Source organism: Opisthorchis viverrini (genome assembly GCF_000715545.1).
Source record: "Opisthorchis viverrini unplaced genomic scaffold opera_v5_55, whole genome shotgun sequence".
In the NCBI taxonomy this organism is placed as follows: domain Eukaryota; kingdom Metazoa; phylum Platyhelminthes; class Trematoda; order Opisthorchiida; family Opisthorchiidae; genus Opisthorchis; species Opisthorchis viverrini.
The window spans coordinates 1,020,158-1,036,478 of record NW_008751709.1 but is presented as its reverse complement, the minus strand read 5'-3'; the positions used below and the strand labels follow the sequence as shown (position 1 = coordinate 1,036,478).

The following is a 16,321-nucleotide window of genomic DNA, read 5'->3' as shown; positions in this document are numbered from 1 at the left end:
TCTGATAGGAACGCCCTGATCCAGCGAAGGATTTTCCCTTGAATCCCGTAAGATTCGAGTTTGTGGAGCAGCGGGACGTGTGGGGCTCTATCAAATGCTTTTGAGAAGTCAAAAAAGGTGGCATCCGATATGAGTCCTTCGTCCTTGGGTTGGGTTAAGCTGTCCATAAACACGAGCACGTTTGTCACGCGAGAGCGGTTAGGGAGAAATCCCTGTTGAACTGGAGATATCAGGTTGCTGGAAGGAAGGTGATCTAGTATAGCTCACTTCAGAATGCGTTCCACCACCATGCAAGGCACGTTAGTAAGGCTTATGGGCCTAGAGCTGACAGGCGATAGTCGGTCACCAGTCTTGTAGATTGGCTCGGCAATCGCTTCCTTCCAAGCAGAGGGAAGGCCGCCTTCGTCAGGGGACTGACGAAACACCATGTGTAAATGGTTTGCCAGTGTGGAGGACGTTGCTTTCAGGATCCTTGGATGGACCTCGCCGTGCCCCAACGCTCAGAATGGGTTGATCATGTGCAAGAGTTGACGAATGTCCTCCAATGTGAAGACCAAGTCGGTTAGAGGCTGCTCGTAGTTACGCCTTGACAAGAATGGATGTGACGAGGACGCTGTGGCTGAGTATACACACGCATAGTGTTCTCTGTAAACCTTAGATAGCACTGTTTTGGTCACCACTCGGTTCTCCGTTTCTGTCTCTAAAGGGGAACGCAGATGGCTTGTTTCCGCGGCGCTGTCTCATGTACTTGAACAGTGAGTTTTCGTTTCTTCCAGCGAGGTCCAAGATGGTGGCTTGTTTTCGTGTGTTCTATTGGCGAACTTCCGATTTACAGCGGTTCCGCATTTTACGAGATGCCAGCTCATCTTTTATGTCCCGCCGAGAAGGAGAGAATCGGACACGCGCAGCGGGATTCGGGCCCACAGTGCATCGCAAAAGGGTCCAGGGGTGGTATCAGAGAGGGAATCGGGATTGGTAGGGCCGCATGTAAGTACAGAGCAACCCCACCAACCCTCCCTCGTTTTGAGTCGGCTCCTCCGAGGGTGAGGAGCCGAAAGTTGAGTGATCGAGGTGGTTGGCAGACTTAATAGTTTCGCGCCGGGCTTGAGTCCAAGGCTCAAACGGGTCCTCTGGGGCAATGTCGCCTGCTTCCTTACTTCGTGGTTTGTGAGGATGCTTTTCGCTTGTGAGGTTTTTTTCGTTCCGTGAGAGCCCGGATTGCTCGAGCCTTTTAGCGTTGAGGGACAGAGTTTTTTCCCCATGTGCGAAAATTTCGACCCTTGCTGCTTGTAGCTCTTTCAGTACCACCGTTTTGTCGACCAGATTTGCTTTTGATCACAGATTTGCGGCAAGCTTTCAACTTCCTGGACTCTGGTGTTTTGGCGCGATTTGGCCGGAAAAAAGTCTCTGAGGCGCTGAGCGCTGGGTGGCGGCACCAAGAATTAATATTTTGGTGGCGCTCCCAAGAGGCTCATTTTCGCGGACGACCGCACCTCGCTCGTGTTCATGGATAGCTTCACCCAAGCCAAAAACGAAGGACTCATATCGGATGCCATATTTTTCGACTTCTCGAAAGCATATGATAGAGTCTCGCGATGCTTGATCTCTGTTCCATGGAGTACCATCGCCTCCGAGGAGACCTAATTCTTACTTGTGCCCTGTTTGAACAAAGCTCGGCAAACGGGTTTTTCACCGTTGACCCAGCAAACACACGGCGGGGACATAACAAGAAGATTTTCAAGCTCAGAGCACACACATTCATTAGACAAATTTTTTCTCATCTCGGGTAGTAGCTGCGTGGAATGACCTTCCTCAGACGGTTGTTCACGCTCCTTCTAGAACCCAGTTTAAAGCACTATTAGATACTTATCTGTGCGAATCCTCGCGCTGGCAAGCATACTGTCCCGCGCTGAGAACATAAAGAGCAGTGCTACACCTTTTTTCAATTGTGCCTTTCAGGTGAACGACAGCCACTGACCGACAAGAACAAAAGCGTCCTGGGAGGCTTGGGCAATAGTCTCGCTCCTGTGTATCAATCCGTGACTCCGTGAATCCGTGATGCCAGCCAGCAGTTTTCTAATCTGGCGCATTTTATGTGGCTTTGGCTGGAGTCGCTCTTCTTTCGTGTTTGTGGGGACGCTCGATCCGCGGGCGATTGGCGTGGCCAGCTGGATGTACGTGGGATTTTCCTATTGGCTGTATTCATGTTTATGACTTTGGTTGTCGGAGTCCTGGGCAACGGTTTCGTCCACAACTTTATAGCCGCTTTTGACGGAGTGGAGGAGGGTTTTGCTTCGCTGCTTGTCCCCGCGCATCTGACTCAGTCAGGTTCAGAGGCTGTTGCTCTGGTGAGGAGTGCATGGCTGCACATGTGTTGTCTGTTACGGGGATAAGCGTTGATATCTCTACGTACTTTGGGCGCTGCTTGCATGTGAGGTTCATCTCCTCCAATGCATCACTGTCTTTGGTGGGCGAGAGGCCTGTGGTGATCGAATAAATGCTGCTGTCCGGGGCCGCGGCTGGTTTCGTTGGCCTTCTTTCGGAAGCACAAGTATTTAGGACCACAAGCGCCTTGGTCATGAGTTTGAGGTCGTCTTAATTGGTGCTCAGCGGAAGCTTGATTCGTGCATCTACCCGTGATCAGCTGTGGCCAAGCTTTCGCGCGTCTTAAGGGCGATCCTCAGATAGACGCCTGATCATTGTGTTGGCCTTCTGAATGCTGCCAGCCCGCTCCAAGATCTTCTGTACGGCGGGTGGGGGATAAAGAGTGACTAGACGCCCAAGAGTTCGCTTGCTTCCCTTCTGGCGTAGCCATTCTGCGTGGAGCGATTTATCAAGCTTGGTGAAGACACACCTAAGGATCGATTGTGCCAGCTTCACTGGCGTGATTTTCCGGAGAATAAACCCCAGATTATCAATCGGTTCTCCCTTAAGCTTTTGTCCACTAGGGACACTGGGCGAGTGAATTGTTTTATCTGCTGGAGAACGGTTCTTTTAATGCACAAAAGTGTTACTTAATTTTTGATCCGAATACTGACGTGAAGCATCATCGTTTTATCTGCTGGAGAACGGTTCTTTTAATGCACAAAAGTGTTACTTAATTTTTGATCCGAATACTGACGTGAAAGCATCATCTGAAGATATATTTTGTCCCAAAATTCGTCACACATTTGTGAAACTTTGATGTCCGCTTCCGGTCGAAAACATGATTTTATTGTTAACACTGGTAGTGCTAAGTCAATTTTTCCACAGTCAGATCTGACTGCATTTTACCCCGGCGGTGTGGCAATCCGTGCAGTAGTAAGTATCTGTGATATCACTGGACATCCTGTACCTCTAATTGGTAGGTGCACAATTCCTGTGAGATTTCCCCAAGGCGCCCTGTCGGTTGTATTTTTTAGTTTTAACTTAAAGAGCTTTGTTTATCGGATTCACAAATTTGTGCTCATTGCGAGTTTGTACTACCTTGCGAACCTTTGGAAATGAGAGTGCAAAAATAATTCCCCATATCGATTTCTTGTCTAGAATTCGATCATGAAACGCGGATTCAGACATTTCAGATCGTTTATTGGTTCAGCCAATACAGGCTAGAGAGACGCGCTTGTCGCTGATGCTAAAAGATATTTTGCTGCATTATTCTGCACTACGACGTGGCTGGACGCAGCAAGAGCGACGCGGCTTTTCTGCAGTTCAATGTCGCCGCGAACTTCTGTCCATCACTCCAGATGGGTTGCTGTGCTTCGAGGATAGAGTTATGATTCTATCAACTCAGTCAGCGGCTGTTCTTTCAGATTTGTACTACGATCACTTGTTGACGAAATGAAATCTCTTGCAAGCTTATCACGTTGGTGCTCGAAACTAGATGCAGACATCAAACAAACCACGAAGACATCAAACACACCACGAAAATGTTGTTAAATGTGCACATGAGATTCATAGAAAATCTTCACAGTTGTTCCTGTGGCCAAATATCTGTGAAACACCTCAAACGAGTTCATACCGGCTGTTGCGGTCCTTTTCTTGGTATATACTAAGCTATAGTTGGTATAGACGCGCATTTACGCTGACCTTAAGTTTTTTCTAACTACTTTCAGGTGCAGAATCTACACGACAAGCATTTAGGAAAGTATTCAGCCATGACGGTGCATCAATTGTTTTAGTCACTGACAACGGAAAGCCCTTCACTGCAAAATCCCTCGAGGAATGGTTAAAGGTATACATATATTAACTGCTCCACGACATCCCTAGTCGAGGGACTTGTTGAGAATTTTGTCCAAACACTGAAGTCTGCTATGACTTCGTTCCCTCCGTGGAATTGGACCGTGGAATTGACAATTTTTTGATGCAATACGGGAATGCCGTTCACTCTGTTACTAAGCGGTGTCTCGCGATTATCGTAAGTCTTGCTCGCTGCGTGCAAGTCATAACGGTGCCAAAACGACTGATGTTGTTTTTCAGGGGTAATGATTTGTGGCCTGCTACAATAATAATACTTTCAGCACCTGAGATACACTGTTCGGCTGGGGTCAATATTATCGAAGGTCGGTCTGTTTCCGGCATTCCCGCTGTTTCAAATACTAATGAATTCTTTGTAGATGATCTTATTGTTACATAAAACGTTATCTCTGGTAGACGTGCTACCTGCAAAGAACCTGAAGTCTTCAGTTTGTGAAGATCCGATCAATGCCACTGCTGAACTACAAACATCCACGCGCTCAGTCAAGATGTGACGGGTGAGATGAACGTGATCGGTGCTTTATTGATTCATCATTATTCTTTTGCTTTAATGTTTCAAGTGCTGCACACATACATAAATTCGAATATACGCTCACCCCTTTTGACACCGTGCTGAATTCTGAATTTCTGGTTCGTCTGCTTATCTGATATAACTGCTCAACTTAATTCCTACAATAATATAGCTTCCGAGGCAAGTTAAACGCTCCACAATCCTTGGTGTCTCTCCCTGGAATGTAAGGTACGTGTTCAGTGACTGCCCGACTTTACAATCCATGGGTGGAAAGTAAAAATCAAAGGATTTTGGTCAGTTTATCCAGAAACACCTATGCCATGTCTTCATCTTCAAAGACAAGAACGGTGCAGTCTACATGCTCTAGATCGACAGAATTTTCGTCACATGCCACTTGAGCATCGGGGGTTTGAAGACCTTAGCGTTCGCCCCATTGTCTCGACGATCAAAAAATAAAATATGAATAGAGAGAATAGACACCCCTGACGGACACCCCTTGATGTACAAAAGCTTTGAGGAGCTCACAGTGTACTCTCATTCACCCGGAAGTCCGAGAATGCAAAGAGTTCGTTGTGTTCACGAACATATGGAGCATTCCTTGGTGAGCATGCTTATGTCAGGTTAACGGTGGAAAACCCTTGGGCTTAATCCCGTTCACGAGGTGCACAAGTGAGTACAGGACCCATCCGTAAGCCATGATACTCCAGAGAAAATAGGCCAAGCATCACGAGATGTGGTTCAAGGGATTCTAGGCCGGCAACCATTTTCATATCAGCTCGTTGGAAGCGCCCAACGAGAGTAACGTTTTTCTTGGATTCTTGGCGGAAAACTTGGTTGGTGGGTCCAACCCATAGAGTGTGTGGAAGTGCATGCGAGTAATAGTGGGCAAGGTACGCCGAACCATCCGTAGAACCGCAAATGCTTTTTAGCCGATACCCATCATGCGGTGAAAAGGAAACGTTTGATACCCAAATTCACTTTTTTATCCATTCTCATAACATCTTCTGGTCAACGCCCAGAACGCATGACAAAAGCGTTAGCTAAGTCACCTTCCAACGACATATGGACGAACCTTTCGTCATTCATGGGAAGATTCCAGTCCAATGAACACTGCCCTGCATCTATAACCAGTGTACGACCAGTACGCGTTTCTTACAGCTGACAACGATGATGATGATGATGCCCCGCAGTGTCCATGTTTATTTGTAGTGCACCGGTTTGAACCATAGCAATAATAATTTCAAATTGTCCACAAAACGCAGGCATGGACTTGAAGGGATGTTTGGCAGGTGGTCGACGTGGTTTCAAAAAAGTCTTCGGGCACTCCAATGAAACCTGGAGCCTGAAGAGATTTGATCAAGCCTACTTTTACTCTGAACGTTCTGTTATGATAAGAATACCTCAAGCCAGCGTAGAATGTTTTCTTGAATCCCGTAGATGAGAGTTCGTGGACCTGCGGAGTATGAGGCTCGATCGATTGCCGGTAAATGGCCGAACTATATGACCCATTATCAGTCTTCCGTCTTAAGCCTGGCAGAAATTGCCCATAGTTACAAGCTTATTGGTAACGCAAGAAAGACTTGGGAGGAATCCATTTTCTACTGAGCGTATCAAGTTTTAATAATAATGATAACATTTTTCAAGAAACACAATTATTAGCAAATCAATTTGTTTTTCACGAGATCCAACTGAAACTCTCGTTTATGATATTCTACAACTGAATGTTCTGCACGCAGGCCGCCTCAAGTTTCATTTGGCACGATATTCGAGATAGAGCAGTTTATTTTCGTAAAGAAAACTACTCACATGTTTGTTGTCTCACAAGGCCGTCGAAAGGTTCCCAGCAAACTTGTAAGTAGTTTCCTTTATGAAAATAATGACAATGTTTACTCCCAACTTGTGGGTGGCATGCCGACAGGCATGATCATACATTTGGTTATAATAAAGCACAACTGAGGGTTTTGCTGGTACTGGGGATTGCGCGACAAAGAGGACAATGCCAAAACGGTCACCAATACCCTATGAAATAACAATAATGGATTTATTGAACAACCTGTGAGGAACATGCCGATTAAGGCCTGATCGTGTGGCGGCGATCTGCGCAGGGCAGGCAACAAAACAACGGGAGGGGGTACAACAAGCGAAGCATGCTCCTTACATGAAAAGCCATCGCACTTGCGGGAACCGAAAACTAGAAAAAATTGGACAGTAGGAATGAGGTCCGACTGTTCCAAGATTATGAGGTGATTAAAAATATCGCGCTTCAGAATATGTTCCGTCACCCTGGACAGTACGTTAGTGGGGCTAATAGGCTTGTAGCAATTAAGCGATATTTGGTCACCAGCTCTGTAGGTTGGAGTGACAACTGCGTCCTTCCGAACAGATGAAAGGTTGCCTTTATCGAGCTAATGACGAAACACCGATTAGAAATGCTTTTCTAGTTCAGGTGACGCATCCTCAGGCTACTTGGATGAAACTTGTCTGGCACCAACGTGCTGACAAGACTTGTTTTATGCAAAAGTTGGCGAATGTCAGTGAAGACAAATTTTGTCAGGAGCAGTTTATAGTTACATCTCGACAAGAATGGGTGTATCGAGGTGCCGGGGCAGATTACAGGCCTGCGTAGTGACAGCCACTGACCGACAAGAACAAAACCGGCCCGGGAGACTTGGGCAAAAGCCTCGATCCTGTGTATCAATCCGTGAATCCGTGAATCCGTGAAGATATCGCTATTGGGTTACCTTGGAATTATTCTGTCCGTCTGTCACAAATGGGATGATTGGCTTGTTTTTCTGTTTCCGTGTAAATAAATAACACATTTTGTTTTTCCGGGCGAAGTCCACTATTGTGACTCGTTTTTGTATGTTTTATTGGCGGATTTCTGACTTACAGCAGTTCTGCCTTTCACAAAAGGCCAGTCTTCTCTGTCATTCGTAATAATCTTCTGGAAAGATGGTGGGAATCTCTTTTCCAAGAATACTTGCATCCTTTTTCTATAGAGGAAAATGATGGTAGCTCAGGTATCGTAGATGGTGGTCGTTGGCTTGTTCGCTGAGCTGGGCAATTTGATTGCAAACGTTTCATCACCAATCGAGGTGACATCATCAGTGCGTTATTGTGGAGCGTAGTAGTGCGTAGCGGTGGGTTGGTGGTTGTGCGTTGGGTAGTGTTGTGCGTGTGTTAATATACGTGCTGCTAGCAGGGGATGACCTTTGGTCGCGATTAGTTGTTCGGTCGGGTGATTCCATTGGTTGCCCAGCTCAGCGAACAAGCCAACGACCACCATATACTTGCATCCTTTTAAGGGGCTTTTGTTAATCCTGCTCACGCTGTTATTTGTGACGAACATCGCGTCAGCTTTGTGATTTCTCTGGAGAGTGGTTTCGTACAACTCTTCATTGAAGCTGTGACCTTTGGTCGCGATTAGTTGTTCGGTCGGGTGATTCCATTGGTTGCCCAGCTCAGCGAACAAGCCAACGGCCACCATATACTTGCATCCTTTTAAGGGGCTTTTGTTAATCCTGCTCACGCTGTTATTTGTGACGAACATCGCGTCAGCTTTGTGATTTCTCTGGAGAGTGGTTTCGTACAACTCTTCTATTGAAGCTGGACTTAGTTTGAATTCATCAATAAAAATATTCATTCCTGAGAAGTCTGCGAGGCAGAAGTTTCGAATCCACGTCAGTTGTTTCCGGATTTTTGGCCCGAAATCAGATGAAGTCCAACGTCAGCACACGGTAGTCACTATGCCCCAGTGGGGCTTCAACTGACACTTGATCAATGAAGTGTGTTTTGTTGTTGGCAAACAAATCCAGCAAGGTTCGCAGTTAGTCTGCGCGGGTGTGACGACGTGTCGGGTGCAAGCGTCCTGTTAAACGCCTTCGGTCATTGCCGATGCAAAGTGTTTACTTAGCCCGATGTGCTTAAGTTCCATCCAGGAGAACCTCAGAGCCTTGGAATCGTCTACCAGCAGGAAATTTATAAAGTGTTAGCTGGAGAAGAAGTACTTAAATGCTTATATGAGGAACTGATTTATGTTCCGGATGACTTGAGGGACAACGGTCGACAACGCCGAAAAGGTGAGAATTGGTTCTGCACAGTGGGACTTGAATCCACAGTGCATCACATTAAACTACAGGAGTAGTTCTAGTATTACCGTTAAAGCATTCGAGGTGGGTAAGTCCGCGTGTAAGTATACAGCAACCCAACATGAACTCCGGCGTTTTGAATCAGCACGAAAAAATGGAGTGGCCACTTTTGAGACATCTAGATTTGTTGTCCTTTAAGGGTATGCATTGCATTGCGTCGGGTTTCTTGTGTTTTTTTTGGCGCGGCGTAACCAGCTTCTCTTTGAAGCCTGATGAATTCACTTGTGCGCTGCAGGGCACCACCAGGGTTTATTTTATTGGCGGCACCCCGGCAGAGGACCGCACCCTGAATCTAGCCAATAGCTTTCCGATAAGGTGGGATTTATGTAGTTCGTTCGATTGTAGTCGTTTTTTCGTGTTTGTGCATATTCCCAGGTTGACCGCGGTTAGCGTGGTCAGCTTGATGTACGTCAAAATTTTCAGTACAATGCTGCCGAGTTTGTGGCTCCGGCCAGCAGGGTCACGAGTGACGACTGTGTCGACGATCATAGAGTCTGTGTTCGGTGTAGTGCAGATGGGGGCTGGCAGTGTCACATTTTCCGTGTTTTGTGGGTTATCAGAGCAGTTTACGGCGTTCAGGTCAACGCTTGTGGTTGATCTATCGTCAGTTTCCGCAGTTTGTTTCCAAATAGCCGACCAAATTCAACTTGGAACTGGTGGACTGGATGTGGAGAGGAGGATGTGTCGCCCAGTGAAGAACTAATCGATGGTAATTCCACACACGCCGGTGTCGCGTCCACGCGAGACTCGTCACCCAAGACCACCAATTTAGTTGGTAGCTGAAGGGTCTCCGGCAGTTGAGTAGACGCTGCAACCCGGAGACGCGTCCGGTTTCGTCGGCGTGCTTTTGGGAGTACATATATCTACAGCTGCCATCAGCCTTGCCAAAAGTTTGGGTATGGTTGAACTGCTGCCAGGCGAAAGCTTTTTACGCGCCTCAATTCTGGGACTATTGTGACTCAGATTTTGTGCCCCTAGAGGGTGGTCCTAGGTTATGCGCTTGATCTTTGGATAGGTATTTTGAACGCTCATAGCCCGCCCCAAGATCAGCTCTCCGGCACTTTTGCGAGTAAAGGTGAGTTCAGGCCTTCCTTTCCTTCCGCGCAATCGCTCTGCATGAAGATTGTTATTTTCAGGCTTTGTGCCGAACCCACTGAGGAGTGACTGTGCCGATTTTTTACGTGCTGGCTTAAGAGAATGACAACCAGGTGATCACACAAAAAATCTAAAGATACTTTAAACCGGGTGCTAGATAGAGGATCAACAAACGTCGTCCGACGGGCATTCCCCGTGCTAACTACTGAGAGTTAGGAAAATGTTTGCCTGATAAACGTGTGCACTCTAAGCTTGAAAGCCACTTTCAAGTCTTTGAATCAGTGGAAAATGTTGGCCAAACTTTGTTCGAACGGAGCGCACGTAGACATTAGCTCTCCTCGGATGTGGCGATACTCCAGAGGAGAGAGGTCAATCATCGCGAGACGTGTTTTAAATTCAACGGATTTATGGACTGCTGGCGATTTCGTTGCAGTTCGTTCGACACGCTCAACATAGGTTACATTGGTTTTGCCTCCTGATTAGAAGACTCTTTTGGCCTGTTCGATAAGTGCCCTGATCTAGGCCTAAGAGTGTTTGGAATTACATGCAAAAAGTACGAGGGAATTTGCACCGAATCATCCGTAGAACGATGAACGCCTTCGAGCCGACGTTTTCTAGGGCGGTGAGCAGAACAGGTTTGAAAAGGGTCAGATACATAAATCCAATTAGGTATACATCCTTGTTACTACCCTCGTTACTACCCCAGTCATGCTCCATTCTGACTGTAAAACTATGATCATGCCAGATGGTATGCCACCCACGAGTTGGGAATAAACCTTACTATTATTATTATTCCATTCTTATCAGACGTGACGAAGTTGTTTGCTCAGTTTCCTCTGAACTACGTATGGATACAGTCTTCGCCCTACAACTGAGCGGTGAAGTACTCAAATGGAGACCGGTAGAGAGGATAATATCGGTTATAATTTCTCTTGAAACGTTCCAACTACGCTTTAGTTCGGCGTGGAATCTTGCCTTGGATACCATAAAGCTTGTTTAGAAGGAGAAGTGGAGAGTGATGAACCAATCGACTGCTTTTGAGAGGTCAAAATATAAGGCATCCAATATGGGTTCCTCGGGTTTACCTTGGGTCAGGCTGCCTATACCTGAGAGCTTAATTGTAACGCAAGGATGGTCTAGAAGAAATCCATTTTGGGCTGGGATATCAAGTTGGTGACCGTGGCGTGATTGAAAATAGAACCCTCATACCTTTCGTGGTTTGCTGGTGATGCTGACGGGCGACGTGAAGCCAACGGATTGGTATAATGCCACGGCAATCGCTTTTTAAACAGAGGTAACGTTGCTTTCGTTAAGTGACTGACAAAGCATCATGCAGACATTATTCGTCGACGTGAACAATCTTTCCCTCATGTTATTGGGATGGTATTCACCTTGCCCAGAAGCCAAAGATCGGTCTGTCCTTTTGTCTTTCACTCAGCTCAATCTCTTCTTCATGCCTAAGTGGATCTCTAATTTATCCTGCTCTGACTTGATTCCTCTTGTTTTAATCGCCCTTGGCTCATAAAATTCCCGCTGACTACAGAAACACAGCAGTCCTCCCATATCTCCTCAACCAAGGTGTTGATTTCGGGGCTGTCTAGAAACCGAAGTATACGCGCAGTGATGGCACGGCACGGTTATGCATGGTTAATTGGCACATTTGCAGCTATCATCTTTCTAAAATGGAATGCTTCCCTTACGCTCTTTAACCCTTACTTGGAACCACGAACAAATGCATGACTGCCCGGCCTCTTAGGCAGGTTGATCCGCCAATGAGGACGCCAATAATTCTTTCCACACACGCACACACCATATTTCTGGGATGCCAACCGGAATTTACCTCTGCTACGAATTCTTCTTTCCAATCATGCCTCTCATGCTTTTCGGGTAGGTGGCCTTTAGTCCAACTGTCCACCACCAACTGTCTCACCGTCACACCGGGTTCTGGTTTGCTCATTTCGGTTAGCCCTGCCACTGAAATTCGCGAACCTCTGCTATTTTCCGCCTCGCGCAATGTACAATTATTCATGACGTGGTTGGTGAGCATTTCCGCCTGATTTTGCATTCCCCCAGTCTTGTCGTTGTCCACCGCACTGTAAAGCCTTGATCGTGCACCAATTTTTAGGCTCCATACGTGCCGAGGAATAAACCTATAAAATTAACAACAATAATAGTAATAATTACCCCATTCTTACTGGAATATCCGTAGTTTCGGCGTGCCAAGATTTGATGTGACGAGGTCTCTGGGCAGAATTTAAGCCCGCACAGTTTTTTGTGTAAAATTCGACTGTCACTATTACGCCACCTGCGGGTTTCCGCTGTACCCTGCAAGCACTGCTTGAAAAATCATGACACCGGAAGAGGTATTCATTGAAGATTTTGTATCATGACGCGACGTTGGCAGGAAGGGCAATGGCGGTGATATTAGGCAAAAGGGGGTCGCAAAGTGGCATCAAGTTAAGTTCAACTTCGCTCAGTTCGGCGGCGCGTTCCGTTGGCGCAAAAGTCTAGATGAGGAGATATTTGGTTAAGTAAACCACTAAGGATTTCTTCAAAGTTGTTTTAATAAATATTACATGTTGATCAAAACGCGGGAGGATTGATAGTGTCGCCTTTTACATGAAAATGGTATCACCCACCCAGTTGCTACTCTGTCACCACTTTTGCATTGATTTATGAGCCTTTGACCAAAATACGTCTACCAAGATTATTTTCTGGAATCTGACAAAGACGGTTTTCAAACATACCATATACATTGGAAGCACGTCAAAAACATCTTCATACGCACACCTAAGATGCCTCTGAAAGGATGGCCCGAGAAAAGAAAAAGCTTCACATGAAATGGTTGTATTCGACGGCAATTGTTGGAGACAATGGATTATCCGGCACCTGTCATGTTCTTGTGAAATATTGGTTCATCCTTGCGTGTGACTTACCTTTTACTAGATGTAGTAGCCCAGCCATTTCTTGGTTGCGGTGCACGATTTCCTGATGAAGCTAGTTTCATCACGTTTACAGTAATACAGTTTAAATTGCTTTGAAGGATTGCATTAAAAGTAATGAAGCTTTCATCAGCGTAAACTCAAAGATGAAAAGCGGTCGGTGGGTAACGGGGCCACAGCATCTTATCATTGCAGCAAACAATCTGTTGCACTTGCAAACTGCTCTTTTTCATGCTCAGTATCATCTTCTTTTTCCCCATCATTATCAATCACATCGGTGTACAAAAGTTTCTTTTACTGATATACAACGGCTACCACCCGCTCGTTGGCTCCAACGTGACTTTGAGACTTTTGCTGAGTGACCGTTGTTTTGACCGCCGGTTGGCTATATTTGACCGCTGCTAACACTAAACGTGAACAAACATTTCAGCTACAAACACTGAACTAGTATATTCACCCTTGTGGATTAATATTTCAATCACAGGAGAGCTGGAGTACCAGGAAGATAAAGCTATTCTTGGTGTAGTGGTTCAACGGAATACGGAGCTACGGAATCTCCTATTTTGAACTGTGAGTTGAGATCTACTTGGATTTTTCTCCTTGTGACTTTGTATCTGGCTTGCATTAGTAATTTGCTCTGTTCACAAGAGACTCCGTAGGACCGTTAAGCACTACAAATCCGTCAGGCAAAACCAAGTCACAGAAGGTTGGTGTGATTCGTAATCTCAATGGATATTTTTATAATGAGCATGAGTACATACTTACTGAATTTTCGGCGAACTTCTGTCTTCATCAATATATTGGCTCCTATGTGAGGAGGTCCTGCCACCTGGATTAGAGCATCACAGGCGCCTAGAGCACTATCAGTTAAAAGATTTCGACGCCCTTTCAAAGTTCAGCTTTAAGTCAGTAACACCTTCCAAAGCTTGTGCCTGAAAAATACGCGAGATCGAACTGGCTATACATTTTACTAAATTATTCTTACCACGGAAACTACCTGGTACTGGGCGAAACCAGCGCATTACCTACCGCTAATGCCACTTGTTGATCGTTTCCAGGACTTAAATGGGTTACGCTGAGTTATGTTCAAAACGCAAAGTCAAGTCACAAATGTGGTAGTGTGAATACAATAATAAAAAATAAAGTTGTGCAAACCTCAGTTAGTGAGACTATGTTGTCTTCTGAGTACGATGTAGGAAATTTCCAAATCCAAGTGCGCTCTTGTTCAAATATTTATTCAAGAATCAAAACGCCCACCTGAATTTCACATCAACTAAAGCCGAGCTGATCAGAATGTAGCAAAATATGTGTGGCTTTGTTCAACTAGACAGGCGAGTATGGGGCCCAAGGGCGATTCAATTTTGGGTGTAGAGCAAGATACGGGGACGCAGGCAAAAAACGGAACCAAACAAAAGTGGAATGCTGCTGTACGTACACTTGTCTTGGCTGATAGGGGTCCTCTCGAAGTGGCCGACAAATCCCATCCATATTTCGGAAGTGCCTGGGAACCACCAGTGGTTGCAAAAGTACAGAGAAGAGCCATGCCAATTTATTCTTATATAAGCTGACGCACTGGTTGGCTACGACAGAACGATCAGCTAGGAAATTATTTGGAAGATGGGGATGTGTTTGATGGGATAGTTGCAAGCGTTTTGTGAGATGATGGATAGAAGTTACGTTTCCCACTAGGTACGGATATGAGGGACCATTGAGAAACCAGGTCGCTAGACTGTCACAGTACAGAAGAGTAATGCACTCAAGCATAAGGTTGGCAAATAGGCTGATCCTTATGGTGTGCCATTTCCGAGGTAAAGGTTGGTCGAGCATATACAGAAAGAGTATGCTTCCAGTTGTCCACTGAAAGTGACAGCCAGAAACCAGCAGGACATGCAGTTTTGAATCTACCTTATATTAGCGATGAACAGACAGTGCGTGGATTGTTTTGGTAAAAACCCTGGATAAGTTCACAATGGAATCATTGAAGACAAAATCCCCGACTCACACTGGAGTGTACAAAATTAGCCATGTTAACTTAGAAGCAAAATGAATGGGAAAACAAAGCCATGCTTCGCCGGCTAATGAGTCCTTCAGAGGTAGGTGAGGGTAGAAGAGACTTATCTATGGCCTCTATCGGTAGTCACTCATGCATCTATGAGTGGGTGTTTTTGTGGGTTATGATGGTCTTCTCTGATGTAAAGTGGGTGGATATTCCCTTCTCTGGCAGTCGAAAATGCTCCAGAACCAGAGGGCAAGGTAGGTACTAAGCGTCACCTGAAGGCAAATGGAAGAAGTGCTTTGGACCGCCAAACTATTGCTGTCCACACCGGATATATTACCTGTGTAACATTTTGCATAGCCACACGATGTCCTCAAATAGGAACACCAGTCATTCTAAACAGTCTGATGTACTGGAGTGATGCACGGCAACTGAGGAAACAAAATAAATGCTCAGAATAGTCGCAAAGGCAGTAGTGAACGCAAAAGCAACACCTTTCTTGAAACCGGAACACTCCCGGGGCTTTATGAGTCTGAGATTGACTATTTCGTCCTTAGCTGAGAGCTCCTTTGCTTCCACGAGTAGTCAAAGAATGCGTTTTACTAGGTAAGAAATCTTCCTGTTCCAGGATCTAATTGAGATAACGACGCCTTATGGGAGCAGCGCAGACTTCGAAATCGTTGTTGCGTGGCGCCTTAGATTATCCAGATCAGGCTTTTTATTTCGGGTCAATTAAACAGCCGATTCTGCCCCGGTGATCCTTTCCTCTAGCACGAACGTGCACTCATGTGTATTCTATTGTCAATAACTTTGTTCTCCTTCTCTTAGCAGCATACCGACGTATTATTTGGTCACCTAATGATTCACAAAGCCATTGAGCACTGCCAGCACTCCGTACAAATCTGGTGACCCTAGTCGTTGCAAGGCATAAGCCATTTAAGGTTCATCTAGCCAGCCATGTGAACCCGTAAGCAACAAGGTTACCTGATATTAGTAAAATTATTGCAGGTATGACACAGTTTTCTTCTCAGCTCCAAAGAGACGGATCGGTCCCTATAGAAGTGGTTGTGCAACTTGGGAGCTGACTCGAAACTGGGAGGACTGGTGGGTTTGTTTTATACTTACATGCGGCCCTGCCCATCCCGATTGTCCTCTCCGGCACAACTCCTGCACCTTTTTGCGGTGCATTTTGGATCCAAATCCCTCCCAGCTGGCCCGATTCTCTCCTTCTCAGTGTGGTCTACTGCTGTCCCTCAAGCTCCCCTGAAGATGACCTTTCCTCAAACGAACTCTTGAGGAACTCTCCTCAGATCCTGCTGGTAGGCGACTTCGGTGCTTCGAAGGCCTGCTGGATTGAGCCCCAGCAAGTCGGATGAAGTGAGGTTTTTCAAGC

General features: G+C 45.9%; 1 protein-coding gene across 1 annotated transcript; it reads right to left on the bottom strand.

The window, feature by feature from the left end:
- Nucleotides 1-12,011: 12,011 nt before the first annotated feature.
- On the bottom strand, nucleotides 12,012-16,116 carry T265_03620 (hypothetical protein; the record flags this gene model as incomplete). Its single annotated transcript, XM_009168155.1, has 2 exons — nucleotides 12,012-12,140; nucleotides 16,054-16,116. Coding segments are annotated over 2 exons (192 nt in total), but the record flags the coding sequence as incomplete, so codon positions are not given.
- Nucleotides 16,117-16,321: the final 205 nt, after the last annotated feature.